The sequence below is a fragment of the Tympanuchus pallidicinctus genome, unplaced genomic scaffold (assembly GCF_026119805.1).
Source record: "Tympanuchus pallidicinctus isolate F22 unplaced genomic scaffold, pur_lepc_1.0 scaffold2, whole genome shotgun sequence".
Lineage (NCBI taxonomy): Eukaryota > Metazoa > Chordata > Aves > Galliformes > Phasianidae > Tympanuchus > Tympanuchus pallidicinctus.
Genome location: NW_026294721.1, coordinates 24665515 through 24680327, shown reverse-complemented (window position 1 = coordinate 24680327; position 14813 = coordinate 24665515). Strand labels below are relative to the sequence as shown.

Genomic DNA, 14813 nt, shown 5'->3' with positions numbered 1-14813 from the left:
TGGCCAGCATCTCCAAATCACCTCTCTTCACCCCACCCCCGACTGGAAGAAGCACATTTGTCACACGCAGGAAGCAGCTGTGTTGTCCTTTCAGAAAGGATAATGAAAGCCATGTCGCATGCCGTGAAGTTCTCTCCCAGTTGGTGCACACAGTGTATACCTGCAGCTTCAGAGACATTTTGTGAAGTACAAACTGAGGACGTGCTGCGAGTCTACGGATGCACAAAGCCAGCATCACACTGGTGGCAACCCTCCTTCCCCAGCCTCAAAGAATGAAGATTTCAGACTACTAGTTATTTCCAGCCGTATTCCTGAAGCCAGTGGAGGTTCAGAAAATCTCTTTCTCTTGTGAGAAGAAAGAGTCTGCAGCACAGCTGGGCCTTGCTCAAATTCAGGACATGACCTCACCTTCCCACTTGCACAGAGATTCGATGCTCTTCCTCCTCTTGCCTTGAGCAATGTTGAGCTCCTTCACCTTGCAGCAAGCTCTGCTTTGATGGCCAAGTGGTGCCTTGCATGGATGTGCTCTGTGAGCCCATCTGAAGCTAATACCTTTGTCTAGAGCAGGCTGGTTGTATGCCTGTCACCAATGGATGAGAGGTTCCTCCTGCAGTGCAGTGGACTGAACTCTTATTACTGTGAAGGAAAAGCAGTAACAAGGAAAAGCAGAAAACCAATAGCCTATCACTGGCTCCCCCAGGAATGGTGAACTCCTCTCTCCCAGTCGTTCTGCAGGCAGGCAGAAATAGTGAGGTTATCTCTCCTGCTCGCTTCCTCTGCGTTCCTGAGTGTGACCACTGCATTTTTACAGGTGATAACATGCAGCACTGGAGCATGAGTAATGTTCCCTGTAGAGAAGGAGGCAAGCAGAGCAGGCTTTGTGATGCTGAGTCTTGCCTTCAAGTCTATAGCTAAATGGGCACAAGCGATGAACCCTGCTGCTTCTGGTGTCAGTGCACCTTTGCTCTGTTGCATAGACAGCCTGAACTGCCTGCTTTTCATCTCCTACCCACAGCTGCCCAAAGTTCCCACGTCCTCATTGAGGTGACTGAGGTGAAGGACAGAGCTCCACAGTGCTGCAGACTCGCACCTGGTATTCCCATCCATCAGTAGTGCTTTGAAGTGTGTGAGGAAAAGGGAGGTATCTTTTTCTTCATTTAAAAGCAGTATCTGAGGTCCCTCTATCCCCCCTTCCAAAGGCTGCATGTGTGAAGCCATTACCACCCGTCTAGTCTGAAGGAAAATCCGCCCCAGTGTCAGCAAGCTTGCAAACAGGAAGCTCATTGTGCTTTCAGCCCAGCTGCAATGGCAAGCACACTGTGGCCTTTCTTTGCCAACCCGGGGCAGGGCATTAGTATGCTGGTCCAGCACGCCGGTCCCACCACCAGGCTGAGATAGGGGCCAGAGTTGGGCAGGAGTGATGGTAACAAAGGTGTACTTCATCCTCAGCAGGAGATGGTTGGTGCATGTGAGGATCAGATCTGGATTTGCTCATTAGGTACAGTTGGAGTCTTCACTTTCCCCCCCACCGTGCATGCTCATATGAAAGTATCATATGAGCTCGTTTTCCTCTAATCTGAGCATTCAGCCTTTCCCTATCTGCCCTTCACAGAATCACAGAATCACAGAATCACAGAATCACAGAATCACCCGGGTTGGAAGGGACCTCAAGGATCATGTAGTTCCAACCCCCCTGCCTAGCAGGGCCACCAAACATCCACATTCAGATCAGGTTGCCCAGGACCCCGTCCAACCTGGCCTTGAACACGTCCAAGGACGGGGCATCCACAACCTCCCTGGGCAGCCCGTTCCAGGGCCTAACTACTCTCCTTGTGAAGAACTTCCCCCTAACATCCAACCTAAATCTTCCCTCCTTCAACTTGGATCCATGATGCCCTTCAGTGTGCTTTCGGCAAGGATCACAGCCCAATTGATTTTGAGGTATTTCCATAAGTCCCATGGATTTCCAAGCTGGTACAGAAAATGATTCTCCATTCATACACACTTCAAACAGGCCTGTCTGAGTAAAGGTGCCTGGTGTGCAACCAAGGAGCAAGGAGCATGAAGTAAAACCATACCATTTACCAGAGAGACTGCTCCAAAGTGCCTGCATCTAAGTACAACTGAAACAGCTGGTGGTAAGGTAGCAATGTCAAAATCATCTCTGTATGAGATCACGTGAGGTACTCGGGAAGATGGACAGTACATACCTAGGTGAGAAAAACTTCTGGATCCGGTCAGTAGCAGCAGAATCAGACAGACAGATTATCTGTCCTCACTGAAGCTCACAGCCTTAGAAAAGCTGTCCTGCACAATTCAACGTTTGCGGAACTCACTTGAATTTTGGCAGTCTTAATATTGGCCTCAATAGCTTTTCTCTGTGATTTGGTAGTACGTAAACAACTTCTCTGTTCTTTCTGTAGCACGGTCCAGTACAGGGTGGTTATAAAATAGACACACATGTGAATCTGACATCTGTCAAAACTTGGACTGCATGGGCGCAGGGGCTGCGGGCTGTAGGAAACAGTGATGCAGAAACGTAAGCACTCTAGCCTGGAGACTTATTTCAGGATAGCTAATTTAATTCTTTGTTGTTGAGTAAGACAGGTCACGTTTATTGTTGGAGGGAAATGTTGTTAAGAATGCACAGAGTAAATAATGTGCAGCAGCTGGTGAAAAGCATTTCCCCGGCCCTGTGACATTTCTCCCACTCCAGCTTGTGTTCCTGCTCTCCTTTCTTTTCTCTCCTTACGTTTCCTTCCCCAGCTAGCACTTAAAAATACTTTATAGATCATCCTGTCATAACATTTACAAGCGTTAGTACTTCACACGAGTGCTTTTGTTCATCTGCAAAGTGAGACGAGAAAGAGAGGAGTTGGCCAAAGTCATTCTGCAAACCAGGGGTAGTACTGGGCCTAAAACATGGGGCTGGGAGGGAAGTTCTTCCAAATTAACTCCCTCCAGGCTCCGTTGGGTGCAATTCTCAAACTTCGCTCCACTCAGGTGCTGGATGCTCCCCTGTTGCAGGCAGGAGGAAGTGACCTGTTTTTCCAACCTTATTGCTGCTGTTCTTCTGCTGCCAGGTTGGCTTTGACTCCCAGATCATGGGGCTGCCTATGCTTTGTAACAGGAGGGAACTGTACATTGCTGTTGAAAACAGGCCATTTTAAACTCCTTGTGCAGCAGTAACTGATGCCTGGATGTGACGTTTCTTATGATAGGTCTGTGTCTAGGCTACTTATCCTCAAGGCTCAAATCTGAGGCAGCTCACACGTAAATTATTCCTTGTCCTCAGCTTTTTGACCACTGGCGTGCTTACAGATAGCAGCAAAAGACTGCAAACAGCTTTGCTCCCAGACAGAGGGTAGTTCACTTTGGACTACTTGCAGTTTAGTGGGTTATGGTAGCTTAACTGGGTCAGATCAGTTGGGCTGGGGGTCACTACCACAGAAAACTAATCTACTCAGGCACACTAAGCATCTTCAGCTGACGCAAACACTTTCTCATTTTCTCTCTATGGCACTTCTTTGCTTGCCTTGATTACTATGCAGCTGGAAAGAGCCAAATGAAATACCTCCCTTCAGGCTGCTCCTTGCTCAGGACACTGAAGGAACAGCCTGGCATGTAGCTTGGCATCCCATGTGCTGGGCTCCTGGCATCACTTTCATGTTCCCAGCAGCATTGATGAATGGCTTAAGAGTGGCACATTGCCATGTTTGTGCCCTGTAGCCTATAGGTGAAACTCCATTTTGAAGGGGCAATAGGTGGAATGGGGCCTTGGGGCAGGACACAGGGGTCCATCTCCAGAACAAAACAGCCATGCTGACGACAGGTGGTTTCAAGACTGACTTCAGGTAAGTAGGAGTGATTTTCTGCTCTGGTTTCAGCAAGTCCCTGCAAATCTGCATAGTAGGAACATCACCAGACGATCAGAAACAGTGTTGCACTGAAATTAATTAAAAAAATACTGGAGCAAGATGTATCTCATTCTTCCTAAAGGAAATGAAAGTTTGGTGCTCTGTAACATCAGAACATTGGTTTATTCTGATTCAAGATATGGTGCAAGGGCAATGGGCAACTGAAACTCAGCCACTGCATTAAAGAAAAATACCTTTTGGCTTGGTAATTAGGTACAGCACATGCTAATGCTGGCAAGCATCCTCCATTTCACTTACATCTAGCATAGATCTTTATAGCATGTGTTTGTGCCTTCCAGACTGATGGAAACTGTGTAGCTGTTGTTTTTACAGAATGTTGTACACAGTGCATGTCTTCACTGTGTCCTCTCCTTATGTCTTTACCTGCTTGACAGTTTTTCTATAGCATACGGATTTAACCTTCCAGTTTCCTTAGGTAAAGACCATCATGCTGGGCAGCAGAGCCCCTGTCCCTCAAACCAACACGGCATAATAGCACTACCAGCTGGGCCCTGGCACTGCTTGGTCATGACCTTGATAAGTACCATCAAACACAGAGGTCCTGAGTGATTTTGCACATTTAAGTCCACAGATGGTAAAGTACTAATGCCTGGCTGCTGAGGAAAGAAAAAAAAAAGAAGTCACCTGTTTCTTACATTAGCAGCCAGTGAATGCCTGCACAAACATTATATACCTACCATCCTGGCAGCAGGTGAATATTTGTAGGCCCTGGGGGATTAATTGATTACTACTATAAAATCCTGCTGTGAACACAGCAAAAGCATTATTTGGCAAAATTTAAAAACACTAGACGTAGTGGTCTCTGAAATAAGGTTATTAATCCTTCTATGGAAGAAAGGTCAGCTGTTTCTTAGAAACCTGAAGCGTTTCTGAGTAGAGCTTGCTGCAGTTTTTGCTGTAGGCCACCATGTCCGTTTGGATGTGGAATAGCAAAAGGATTTTCAGGTTTTTCAGTCATTCCTAGGCGAAATGATAATGATGAGTGGATTAAGAATTAAGGACAGTCTCTGTTGTTCTGCAACTAATTTATTTCTTTTGTTCTAATGGGTTAGAATGAAGAGGCATTCTAAGTAATGCACTCATGAGCCATACGCAAAATTTAAGAGTCTAATCCCCATGCTGATCTTCCCCCTATTCTTTGTTTCAGCTAAGCATTGAATAAGCATAACCTGGTTGATGCCCCATCCCTGGAGACTTTTCAAGGCTGGATCAGGCCCTGGGCAACCTGAACTAGCTGTGATGTCCCTGTTCATTGCAGGGGAGTTAGACTAGAGGCAGACTGCAGCTCACTTAGCAAAAATACTGATAGTTGTTACAGTCTGTTTCCAACAGCAGACTCAGTACTCCAGTGGACTGACTGAAATGAATGGGATCTGCTCATCCTCTGTGCTCCAACTCACCATGTTGCTTGGCAAGAAAAGCTCAGGATTCCTTCTTCCTGGAGTAGTTCTTTGTGTGATCTCTGCCACTGCTGTAATTCTGGCACAATGCATTGGCCTTGGATTTTTGTTTAGTTCTCAATCCCTGGCTACTTTTGATACAATTAATCACACAGAAGATAAAAGCAGTCACTGGATTGTATGAGGCAAATGAAATACAGTTTCTAGAATTACAGCTTACAAATATTAAATCCAGTCTGAGAGCGTTTTCATCACTTTCAGTCGTAACTAAAACATTTCCATTAAATCTTACCATGTGAACCAACTGATTTATTATTTTAAATTCAAGATGAGCTAGTTGTTTCACTTCTAGCATAATGGGTAGTGGAAAGCAGCACTGAAGTAAAGAAGGAAATGGCAAGTGTTTACTGCAAGGGAACTTTGCTGTTATTTCACATCTTCAAAACACTGAGCATACGAAGAGGCAGATGCCTCATTAATCCAGAGTTAGCTGTAAGACATTTAATCAGACTGCTTTGTTTCAGGTATTTGTACAGCTGCAAAGAAATTGTATTACGAAGAAATACATCCGGGAGCCTCGGCTTCAGCATTGTGGGAGGCTACGAAGAACACAGTGGAAACAAACCTTTCTTTATCAAATCCATTGTTGGGGGAACACCAGCATACAACGATGGAAGAATCAGGTAATGGGAAATGCTACTTCTCACTAGGTTGTCTTTCATCCAGATTTTTTAAACAAGGTTTGCTTGAATGCTGTGAACGGGGAAGTAAAAGGAATCCCCTGACAGATACGAAGACAAGCATGTTTCATATTAACAAATTAAAAATTTCTATTCAGCTCAGTGGAGTACAGAATTAAGCTCTGAAAACAGGACACGTGTCCTGAACTTAAACAGACTTACTTTCATTGTAGAGTATTTCTGGATGGCTTTCTTGGCAATCTCTAGTATAAGTAAAAGATGCATCAGTTTGATTTCTAGGGCAATAAAAAGAATGCCAGCAGAGGAGCTGTTCTACACCCCCAGCTCAAATAAAAACCAACCAAACAACAAAACCATCCAACCACAATACTACGTAGTCTTTAAAAGGTGATTATAAAAAGGAGGGGAATCAACTTTTTACTTGGGTAGATAGTGACAGGACACTGCTCTGTGCTGCTCTGTTCCCTTATTCATGAACAGCAGTGAGCCTGAAAATAATGGTGACACTTCTCCTACCCAATGAATGGACATACTTTGGCACTGTCCAAGGAGAAGTGCCCTTGTTTAATATTCTCATATTTTGCCTTTTGTTTTTTCAGATGTGGAGATATCCTCCTCGCTGTCAATGGCAGAAACACATCAGGAATGATGCACGCCTGCTTGGCAAGGATGCTCAAAGAACTAAAAGGAAAAATTACTCTCACGATTGCCTCCTGGCCTGGCACTTTTTTATAAAACAAATCTTCATGGAGATCTCAAGAAGTAATTTAACACAGAAGAAAGGCAAACAAAAACAAGAAACACTACAGCTGTCAGCCATCTTTGCTTTTTGGGAGGCCAAATATGTGTTTATAAAGAAATGGTTTGTGAAATTTCAACCTGCATGTCAAGAACAGCCAAGTTTAGACAAAGCAAAGGCACGTGTCAAAGAATCACTTTAGAGTGATTTAAGCTACAGACTTAAGTTATTCCTTCCCCATGTCCTCAAGTTTTTTTGGTTTTTTTTTTGTTTTGTTTTGTTTTTTTTTTATATCTATTTAATGCGTTATAATAATAACGAAATTCAGGGAGCAGCACCTCCTGCTCACCCACTTTATTTTGATTTAGGAAAAGAAATCCCTGAATAACCTATGGAAAAAATCCTTGCAATTTTTCTAATTGCAAAAATCAGGTGAAGATTTTTATCCAACACATGAATAGCACTTTGGTTATGTGTACCTTTTTGGGTCAGCATGAAGCTGATATTTTGAAGACTTTCAAGTACCCTTTGTTATTCTGTAAAACTGTGAGTTTCTAAAATTATTAAAAATAACTGTAACTGTGTACTTGTACAGATGTTATTTGCATCCAAAAGAAAATGAACCGGTACCCTGATGACAAGGTGTAACTTCTGCTGTGCTGCCGTACCAATCTCAAATGTCACTGTGCTAGAAGGTAAAAAGTGATGATGGACTTGTTATTTTTTTCTTAAAATAGTTCTTTGCCTTTCTCTGCAAGATGCTCATTTTTCAAAGTCTTTTTTTTTTTTTCTCCTAAAAGCCAGCAATGCGGAGAGGCTGTGTTTGTTCATCTTTATCACGTTAGGCACAGCTGTCCCCGAGCACAGAGACTAAAATGAACTTTCTCTTAAGCCACTGAAAAGCAGCAGGGATGATTATCCAGTTTAATTCTTCTTTACGCGCCCACACAACCCAGATGTAATTACCAAGTGTATGATCACCACACTCACTCAGTGTTCCCTCAGACTGAGGACAGTCTGCACCTTTCCCCTTCCCTCTTGTTCTTGTTCTCATTACGCTTCAGTATAAAGCTCTTGAAGAGTCTGCAATTTTCTTCCTGTCCCTGCAGTAAAGGATGATCTTTTCAAATGTGACCTCCAAAAGCGACACTGAACTCACACTGTTCCAGATGTTGGTGTATAATAAAGTGAGTGCACACTGCTTCTAAAGCCAGCAGAAGAATGACCTTCCCACCGGCTCACGAAAAAAGGAGACGATCAAATACAAAGAGTTTGAAATCCCTACATGTGTTCAAAGAGCACCATTTTCAAGCTGTAAGATGTTTTCGCGATGCTTCTTAAAAGTGAAGGTCAGCCCAGGAATCTTAATCTGAAAAATTTATTCTTTTATTTTCAAAAAAAAAAATAAAAACAACAAAAAACAAAAAACAACTCCCCCCCCCCCAAAAAAAAAACAACAAAAAAACCCAAAACAAAACAACCAACAGAAAAAAAAAAAAAGAAAAAAAAAGAAAAACCAAGTAACTTTTGATTTTGTACTAACAGAACAAGATTAAGAACAAATTATTTTAATAACCAGAAAAATAACAAGATTTATAGTAATCTATTTCTGGCACTAATATTTATGCGAACAGGCAGAAACCACACAAGCCTATTCCGCGGGGGCAGCTTCAGTGTTTTCCTGCTCAGGAGCAGGTTCACTGCTGGCTTCTTTTCCTTCTTTGCTTCGTTTGGATTTTTTGTGTTTGTGCCTTCTGTGGCTGTCCCCTTCTTCACTGTCGTGACGGCGCCTGCTGTTACTAAATAAAAAGAGGGAAAATACACCTCCAGCAATTGCATGACACTTCGGCCCCCCTTCCTCAGAGTACTGAAAACTACAGCCTTTGCGTTCATACTTGAAAACTGGCGCCTTCTCCTGTTCTGTCCCACATAGTAGTTGGATATCAGAATCGAGCTGAAGTGTTCAAGTAGTGTCGTGTACATTCACACACCCTGTATTTTTTATTTTTACTGCAATGTTTGAATAATTTTAGATTTGCAACCCATATTCTAATAGTAGTAATTCTAGTTATGTCACATTCCTACTAGTATCCCTAAAAGTTTAACTTCTCATTCATCTCCTCTGCCTGAATTTCTAATTCAAAAAGGATCAAGATGAATAATTCCTATGGAGTGAAAATAAGAGTTATTTCACTACGTTCATGTGTTAATGCTGATGAATGTCAGCTTCACTCTACCTCTTTCTCACCCATCATTTTAGATTTTTTTTCCACAAATTTATAATTTCTATTCACTATCCAAGACAGCCACATGCATCAATATGAAGTTACCCTGCACCAACGCTGTCCACATCTTATACAGCAAGCTTGTTCCAAGTAGTACATCTAAGTGTTTACAGTCTTTCCACAAAACTCCAGTTTGTTTGGGGTTCTTTTAAAAAAATATTTTTTAAGCTGGTTAAGTCTTTATTATCCTGTTTTAAAAAAAAAAAAAAAATCAAACCTTCGAGATGATTTGTGCCTCGTATCTTCTTTCTCTCTGTGTCTCCTCTCTCTGTGTCGGTCATCCTTCTCTCTGCTTGTCCTATGGCGGTCGTAGCCTCTTTCTGCATAGTCTCTGTATCTGTATCGTTCTTCATCACTGATGAAAAGAAGACCTTTTCAGGACAGTAACACTAAGCAGTATCTATATATATACATAAGAAATCTTTACACACTTTTGAGAAAAATGACCAAAAAAATCTTCATGTTGCTTATGTGTTTCTAAACCAAAACCAAATCCGCACCCTACGTTAAAAGGCTATTAAAGCTCTTTGCCTTATACTCTGGACTTACCAAGTCCTACAAGAAGATACAACATAACCAGGCTTATTTCGATACTATTAAGCTGACAAAAGCCAAGTGTTACATTCTTTCCTTCATGTTTCTTTGCTAACATTTACCATAAAAAAACCAAGTCTTTTCCCAGCTGCCTGGACAGCAGCAGATCAGACAAATCATGCAAGGAGAACAGCTCACCTCAAGAGTGCTTTGTCATGCACTTCAGCAGTGAGAATTCAAGTCAAAACAATTTTATCTGCCATAACTTGGATCTAGACGCCATTTCCCAAATGAGAACATTACATCAGTGATCATTACAGCCATGCACAAAAACCTCAGAGAAGGGGCGGATGCCTGAAGCAACAGCTTTCAATGAAATTTTATATGATTGTATCACGAAGCAAATAAAAAAAATTAAAAATCAGCAATTTAGGGAACTCAGAAACTCCTGTTATTCTAAGAAACATTACAAATTCATACACTGAAATTAAGAAAACTACAGCTCAAAGTTATGACTTATGACTAAGTGATACAGCTGCACTGATAAATGACTACATTAACATGATGCACTCACTACATCTCAGAGTGAGCAGCTCCAATCTGCTGTGGCAGATCACAGGATGGCTGAGGTGGACAGGAAACTCTGGGTCCATCTGGGCCCAGCCCTGCTCAAGCAGAGACATCTGGAGCAGGTGGATGCCCACGTCCTCCAAGAGGAGACTCTGCAGACTCTGGGCAGTCTGTGCCACTGCTCGTCACCTGCACAGTCACACAGCTGCTCCACTCTTGGCACTGTCCAATTACTACTTCTGTGACAGTGACCCAGGTGTCAATATCATTTCTTTAAGATCTCACTAAGGAATTCAGCTCTCTGCATTTTGACCTTTATCACACAGACTATTCAGTCCTGCTCAATCCACCTGGACACCAAGTTCCTTCCTTTAAAGCTGGTTCTGGCCAAACATGCTCTGCTTTGTTGGATTATTGGCTCCAATGACCTCAGAAATATAGGTTCTTTTCTTTAAATTACTAAGGAGCAGCCATGAGACAGGTAAGGTACCAATCAGATAGAGATCTGTACGTTTCAGAAGCAACTAAACGTTGCAAATTAACAGAACAGAATCAAAACCATACTCTGCAGAAGAAATCAGTCCAAAAAACCATTGCCTTTTCTCAAGGGGTATACTGAAAAAATGCACAATTTCATCTGAGGACAGCAGGACAAAGAAGGAATAAAACACAACTGAGGGTTTATTTATAAAGCACATTTTGATAATACTAATAAAGTAAAAAAAAATAATACATCAAATTTTCTTACAATTCTAAGAAATATATAGATTTTTTAAATTGAGACAACTGCCAAAAACATATAAAAAGAGTAATTTCTGAGCAGTAAAAAGGTGAAGATAATCCTTATCCCAAATCTCACCATACTATTGCTTAAGTTTAAACAAAGGGAATTCAAATAAAAGCAATGCATCTGTGTTGTCTCCAGAATACTTCACATTCTCATAGCTCAATTTTTTGAATGCACAAAATTGCAATAAACCTTCTTAAAATATGTATTTATGTATAAACACAACATACAGAAATATTATGCCTGCCTGTTCAGTCTTTATTAAATCACTTCCACCTTCTCTGTGATTCCCAAACCAACTCATACGAGCTAAGGGCCTCCCATTTTCTTAACACAGCCATGTGGCAACAGCTTTGCTGCAGATGGTGGATAATTTAGTCACATAAAAAAAAGTTGAGGCCTGCTCTTCCCCCTCCTTTGCAGATAACTCTGGCAGCAGCACAGAGATTTCTCTGGGCCTGGAAGCTATTAAGGTTCATTTCAAGCACCCTTGAATGACCAGGCTCCTTTCTGGCCTTCAATCAAGCTGTCTGAGAAACAGATGTTTAGATTGGGCTGAGTTCTTAGAAACTGACCCTGTAACACAGCACATGCGCACAGGAGAGGACATCACTGCAATAATTTTGGCATCCGTGCACATGGAAAAGCTGCTTTCCTGTATCAAGTTTGGGCCTTTAGCTAACAAACATTGTGCAAAAAACTCTTGTCTCTCAGTTGAAGTCATTTGCGTTAACTCTGGGTGTTCTCATTTCCTCCAGCATAAAACCATTAGCAAAAACAATCACCTTAACAGCTCATGTATATTTTTCTGCAAAATTCAAATTTAACAATAAAAACTGAGAAAAGCAGTCTAGGCGTCCACTCCAAAATATTTAGCAAATATTGAACAAAATAAATATGAATAAATCTGGCAAGCCAACACAACCCTATGGAGTCACAGAAGGTTCAGCACTAAATGCTTTCTGTTTGTGCGCATGAACTGCAGAATAGCTGCACCTTTTTTTAAAGGCAATTAGGTTTGAAAGCCTGAAGAGTAATAATTATCCATCTGAAAAGAAATAATAATAAAAAAAAATTGTTGTTGGCCTTAAATAAGTTTTAAAAAGGTTGGTTGGACAGACTGGTATCCAGCCAGTGCAAATGACTGAAGTACCTATCTCTGCAGCTCACAACACCATTAAGGACAAATGTTGTTCCGTATTGCTTGTGGCACTGAGATGGCAACTAAGACTCATTAAATACTTCTGCAGGTTTTTGTACAACAACTGAGGTGAAAGAGCAGAATATCTCATACACAGTGCTTAAATCCCACCTTTACTCTGTATTAAAACAAATTACGAACAACTTGGACGTATACTGTAGCTTCTCCATTTCTGTTTTACATTTAGAAATTGAATTTCAGTTTCCAACTGTAAAGGGAGCAAGGGAAGAGGCCACACCCTCCATCTCTTGGAATATACAGATGAACATTGGACTTCAACGCTGAAGCACATGACATGGCAAGGCCTCAGGGCTTAAAACAGAGCTGCAGCACGTTTGAGACGTTGCACTGACCTGTTGAACGCGCTTGAGGATGGGCTGTGATCTCGGTCCCTTTCCCTGTCTCTGGTACGTTCTCGATCTCTGTCTCGGTCCCGGTCCCGGTCTCGATCCCGAGATCGATCTCTGTCCCGCTCCCTGTCCTTCTCTCGCCGTGCATAGTAATCCCACTGTTTGCTGCTGTCCATAAGACTAGACCATGAAGGAGCAGAACCTGCAAGGTGCGGAAAGGTGACTAAAGAAAAAGACGCCGGTATTAGAAAGAACAAAATCAGATACCATAAGAAAACTGTAGCACTTATGTGTGAAAGCAGACGTTTGTTAGCCTCCTTCAAAGACATTTTCCAATCTTTCCCTTTCAGGTAGAAATTAGTTTTGCGCAAACTCTGCATTTTTTCCACGATGCTAATAAAGGCCTCAGCACTCCTTTAAACACTGCTTATGAAGAGATACAGAACCAGGTAACACAGTCCACAGAAAAACTAGGGAAAGGAGGCATACAGCTTTCTATTTTTACTCTCAGTGTTACTGATATTAGTTGCTCTCAGTGTTCTCTTCACCACACTTCTTTCATCACAGAACATAATGGTAACTTTAGAGATTTGTCCGCAGACTCACTCTGGAGAGAAGAAATAACGCTCCTGATCACATGCTGTAAGATGCTATTTCTAACAAAGACTCATCACAATCACTATTACTGCTAAACCAGTGCAGTTTCAGAAAATGAAGTGCATTGTTCAAAGACTAAATGCTTAAGAAGTTAAGAAGGAAGTCACAGCACAACACAGTTATGGTTGTCTCACAGTTACCTCTCCAGGTAACCAGCAATAGCAGAATAGATGTGCTCCTCCCTTGCTCCTCGCCAACTCAGATGTAATAAATAGCTCTAATCTTAATGCCCCAATTGTTTTGTCCTGCTTTCTCCCTCCAGAAGTCCCAGGGATGCATCCTATTACTGAAAAATAAGGGCTGAAGTATTTAACTGGAAACAGCACTCTCTAGTGGGCATAGAGAGGCCGCAAATTCCAACTTCCTGCTTATCTGATTTCCTACCAAGTGATAATACACTGTTCAACAAATAGCTGGAGTTCCCCTTCATTATCTATAATACCAGAACAATATTCACTCGATTCCACAGTGCTGTGAAGTGACATTAATCATATAATTAATAGAAACAACTACTCAGTAACATCAGTTCATTACTAATGCTGTATTTAGTACTTCCCAGCTCTCTCTTAGCTATGTTCAAATTGCCCTGCCTATCACATCTGGAGCATGCCTGCCCCAGAAACCCTTGGCAGGCAGAAGCTCCCATCAGCAGTTTGCCAAATGTCTGAAGGAGTAATACAAAAGACCTTTTGAGCAGGCAACACAGCAGGAAAAAAACACTTCATTGTTAAAAAATACATTTGCAATGAAAAGCATTGTAATTTTTTAAAAAAGCATTTCTATGAAGGTTTGCTTTTAACAAAATGCTTGACGCTGCTTCACTTCAGAGCTACAGAGAAAATGAGGAGTTAACAGAAAAAAAAAATACCCTAACACAACAGTTATGTTGTTCATTACACTGCCAAAACTGACATTCTTCTAAGGAAAGGAGCCAGAAATAGCAAAAAAACAGCTGGACTTTAAAGACTGCTAATTTCCTTGACTTGCCACTATGTCAACAATATACGTATGGTCTACAAAGCTTGAACACACTGTCTGACACAATATTCTGATCTGAAGAGTGAACTTCAGCTTGACTCTAATTGCACACCACCAAACAATTACCTTTTTTTATTAAGGGTATTATAAACTGCTATAATGAATCCAGGTTACTCCTTCACACCTGCAGTAATTCTCATCAGAAAAAAGCATGTCACTGTCACTCCAACAACATTGAGATAAACCAGTTATGTGTTACTCTGAAAATACAGCGTATGTCCTATCTAGATTTTCACCAGTAATAATTTACAAAGCACAAAGATTTTAAGGGAGTGCATTTTCTAAAATAAACTGGTGTTCCATTGTGGCTTTCCATATGCATCCATTCTTCTAATATTTTCAACAAAAAAGAAAAAATTATTTTTAACATTCTTATCATTTGAAACGCTGGATGTTGGACTGGAATGTATCCTCACTAAGTTCACTAATAACATTACAGTGGGAGGTGCTACAGACTCCTTGGAGGGATGAGAGGCCTCGCAGAGGGATCTGGATACACTGGAGCACTGGACAATCAGCAACAGCAGGACGTTCATTCAACAGAGGAAAATGTGGGCTGCTGCAGCTGGGATGGAGCAATGTCAGACACAAGCAGAGGCTGGGAGATGACTGG

The 14813-nt window shown here is 41.7% G+C and overlaps 2 protein-coding genes across 20 annotated transcripts in view; one reads left to right on the top strand and one right to left on the bottom strand.

The window, feature by feature from the left end:
- The window catches only part of LNX1 (ligand of numb-protein X 1), a 105197-nt gene extending 96903 nt beyond the window's left edge, over positions 1-8294 (top strand). For all 14 annotated transcript variants that reach the window (XM_052682901.1, XM_052682907.1, XM_052682909.1 and 11 more), the window contains 2 exons: positions 5863-6021; positions 6639-8294. In XM_052682901.1, coding sequence (XP_052538861.1) covers positions 5863-6021; positions 6639-6774 — 295 coding nt within the window. In that variant the 3' untranslated portion in view covers positions 6775-8294. The remainder of the gene's footprint in view (positions 1-5862; positions 6022-6638) is intronic.
- A 36-nt stretch (positions 8295-8330) lies between these two features.
- FIP1L1 (factor interacting with PAPOLA and CPSF1) overlaps positions 8331-14813 on the bottom strand; it is a 37459-nt gene continuing 30976 nt past the window's right edge. For 5 of the 6 annotated variants that reach the window (XM_052682915.1, XM_052682916.1, XM_052682919.1 and 2 more), the window contains 3 exons: positions 12509-12728; positions 9281-9418; positions 8331-8577 (listed from right to left, as the gene is read on the bottom strand). In XM_052682915.1, coding sequence (XP_052538875.1) covers positions 8430-8577; positions 9281-9418; positions 12509-12728 — 506 coding nt within the window. In that variant the 3' untranslated portion in view covers positions 8331-8429. The remainder of the gene's footprint in view (positions 8578-9280; positions 9419-12508; positions 12729-14813) is intronic. The other variant, XM_052682917.1, reaches the window with a different exon arrangement.